The 2,626-nt window shown below is 67.8% G+C and overlaps 1 protein-coding gene across 1 annotated transcript in view; it reads right to left on the reverse strand.

Annotated features, from left to right (window-relative positions):
• Positions 1 to 76: 76 nt before the first annotated feature.
• Positions 77 to 2,626, reverse strand: part of DUSP15 (dual specificity phosphatase 15) — a 13,428-nt gene continuing 10,878 nt past the window's right edge. The window contains exons 8-14 of the mRNA XM_019472996.1: positions 2,215 to 2,404; positions 1,969 to 2,012; positions 1,582 to 1,684; positions 1,148 to 1,249; positions 669 to 1,064; positions 396 to 514; positions 77 to 279 (exon numbers count right to left, since the gene is read on the reverse strand). Coding sequence (XP_019328541.1) covers positions 139 to 279; positions 396 to 514; positions 669 to 1,064; positions 1,148 to 1,249; positions 1,582 to 1,684; positions 1,969 to 2,012; positions 2,215 to 2,404 — 1,095 coding nt within the window. The 3' untranslated portion in view covers positions 77 to 138. The remainder of the gene's footprint in view (positions 280 to 395; positions 515 to 668; positions 1,065 to 1,147; positions 1,250 to 1,581; positions 1,685 to 1,968; positions 2,013 to 2,214; positions 2,405 to 2,626) is intronic.

The raw sequence follows: 2,626 nt of genomic DNA on the forward strand, positions 1-2,626 counted from the left end.
GCCCGTGTCCAGCCCCGCAGCGCTGAGTGCCCCGTCCACATCAGCTCAGGGAACACGGCCAGAGCGGGGCCGTGGGGCAGCAGAGCATCCCGCTCCGAGGCTTTGTCGCGACTGGGCTCTCCTCCCACCTGCCCGGGCTCAGGGCTGGCAGAGCTGTTTGAGGATGCGGATAATGTGGCTGGAGGTGCCGGGGGTGCAGGGCTGGGGGGAATCACGGAGCAGCGTCGGCCCCATGCGCTGGGCGTGATGGAAGAGCTCCCGCGCGAAAACCGGCTCCACCTGCAGAGGCACAGAGCCGACGGAGGATGGACACAGGTCCGTGTGCCCCTGAGACCGCGATGGCTCCAGCGCCCGGCTCAGGGATGCCGCAAGCACCAGCCCCGGTGCATACTCACGTGAGCCATGATAAGCTTCTGGAAGTGGTGCCTGGTGCTGGTGGGGTACTCCTCCCCGAAGCACAGGTGGATCTGGTACTGCGGCGTGGGCTGCCCGTGGCTCAGGTAGCCCTGCAGCTCTGCAAAACACCGGCCCTGTCAGAGGACACGGCGTCCCCACAGCCCAGAGCAGCCACGCTGGGGCATGACCTGCCCCTGTTCCCGAGGGGATCGGGGTCTCCTGGGGCAGGGGCCAGCAGAGCCGTGTGCCCGGAGCGGCGGGTGGGCACTTACGCTGCAGGAACTGCTGCGTGTCCAGCAGCTTGTAGGTCTTCTCCCTCTCCAGCTTGTTGGGCCAGTCCCTGTGCGGGGCCAGTGGCCCGTTCCAGTACACCCTGCCCTGGCACTGGCGCTTCATGAAGACCCCCTCGGGCGCTACCCACAGCAGCACGCCGCGCTCCAGGTGGGGCAGGAGCCGCTCCAGCACGTCGGTCATGCCGGCCACCCGGCCACTGCCGCCAAGTGCCCGCGGCGGGGGGAACTCAATCTGCTCCATGCAGGAGGGGCCGTAGAGGCGCTCGCTATCAGCTGGCACGGCGCGGGAGGTGATGCGGCAGCCCTCAGCCGTGCGGGTGGTGACCTCCTTCACCAGCACGTCGCAGTAGTAGAGGCGGACGTGAAGCCAGCAGTCTGGGGCGAGAGGAGGGTCAACTCGCAGGCAGCCCGGTCTGGGGGGGCCGCCCAGGGCACTGCCAGGCCAGCGCAGCTCCTACCTGAGTGGTTGACATCCTCCACAGGGAGGTAGGACGGGGGTCCGGGGAGGAGGTGGCCGTGGGTCGGGTTCCAGCCGTAGAAGACTCCCCTCACGTGGTACCCTGGGCCAGGGCAGAGACGAGGTGGTAAAGGGACGTGGGCAGCTGTCCCTAGGGGGTCCTGGGTGCCATCCTGGCCCCAGCCTCTGGGCCAGGTGTGCAGCCGGGTTCTTCCCACTGCTGCTGCTCGTTACTGGGCCTCATTAAAGCCCCTAAATGCATGATCAACTGGCTTCTCTGGGGCAGGGAGGGAGCCCCCAGCCCCGGTCTCCATCCTCGTGGGCATTGCCTGCACAAGGGACGGGGCGCGGGGCTGCGGAGAGTGGGGTCGTGCCTGCCAGGCAGCACATGCTCCCTACCCCCAGACCCATCCCACTGCCAGGGCCCCTCCTCACCTCGCTCGGCTGGGTGGGCAGAGAGCAGGGGCAGCGGAGACACGTGGCACGTCTCCATCGTGCCCTTCTGGCTTTCCTCCTCCGGACTCCCCACGGCGCTGCCCTGGGGAGGAGAGCGGCTACGGTGAGGGCTGAACCGACAGCGGGGGGCCCTGAGCTGGCTCCTGCCTCTGCCACGGACCCCATGTGCTGGCAGATCCCCTGCCTGAGTCTGGCAGCTGCGTGGCACAGGGGACCCTCAGGGGAGCCAGCTGCTCAGTGGGACAGATGCAGGCAGCGTGCAGGCAGGGGAGCAGCCGGCAGACGAGGTGGGATTTGGGGCTCGCACCTTCTCCAGCCCGCAGGCAGCTCCTGCAGTGGATGGCACAGGGAGGGGGGCTGGCTCACCTGCTGATGCTCGCCGGCTGGGGACCGCATGTCACCGTCCTTCTCTGCAGAGAGCAAGGAAAACCTGATGAACCCCCGGCAAATGGCAGGAACAGCCCCCGGGAAGGTGCCTGGCTGCCCAGGACACCCAGAGAGGAAGAAGAGTGGGGGAGGAAGGGTGATGTCTGTGGGACACAGGGCTCATACAGACACGGTGCAGGCATCAGCCACAAGTCTGGCGCAGGAGGAGGGACGGCAGGGATGTACCTGTGTCCCGGGTGCCATCGGACACGATCTGGTACACCTTGTAGGGCTCGGAGATGTCCAGCTGGCTCCGCTCGGGCACCTCCTGGAAGTCGGTGCTCTTGTTGAGGGCGCAGCGGAGACGCGTCTTCCAGGTGGAGGGGTCGGCCTTGTCCGTCCCCTCGTGGTACTTCCCCTTGTAGACGGCCCAAGCCTGCCGGGCAGAGGGTGCCCTGCACTACGGTGGCTGCCCACGCCCCAGCCCCCTGCTCCGCTGTCCTCCGGGGGCCCACCGAGGTATGAGTCCACCAGAGCTGGGTGGGGGACAGCAGGGAGCCAGGGCTGTGTGTCCTGGGGGGCTGTGGGGAGCAGGATGGTAGGGGGTCCCAGGGGTGCGCACGGAGCTGGGTGGTCCCAGAGGTCCGCATGGAATGGA

This window comes from Aptenodytes forsteri, unplaced genomic scaffold (genome assembly GCF_000699145.1).
Source record: "Aptenodytes forsteri isolate BGI_AS27 unplaced genomic scaffold, ASM69914v1 Scaffold422, whole genome shotgun sequence".
In the NCBI taxonomy this organism is placed as follows: Eukaryota; Metazoa; Chordata; class Aves; order Sphenisciformes; family Spheniscidae; genus Aptenodytes; species Aptenodytes forsteri.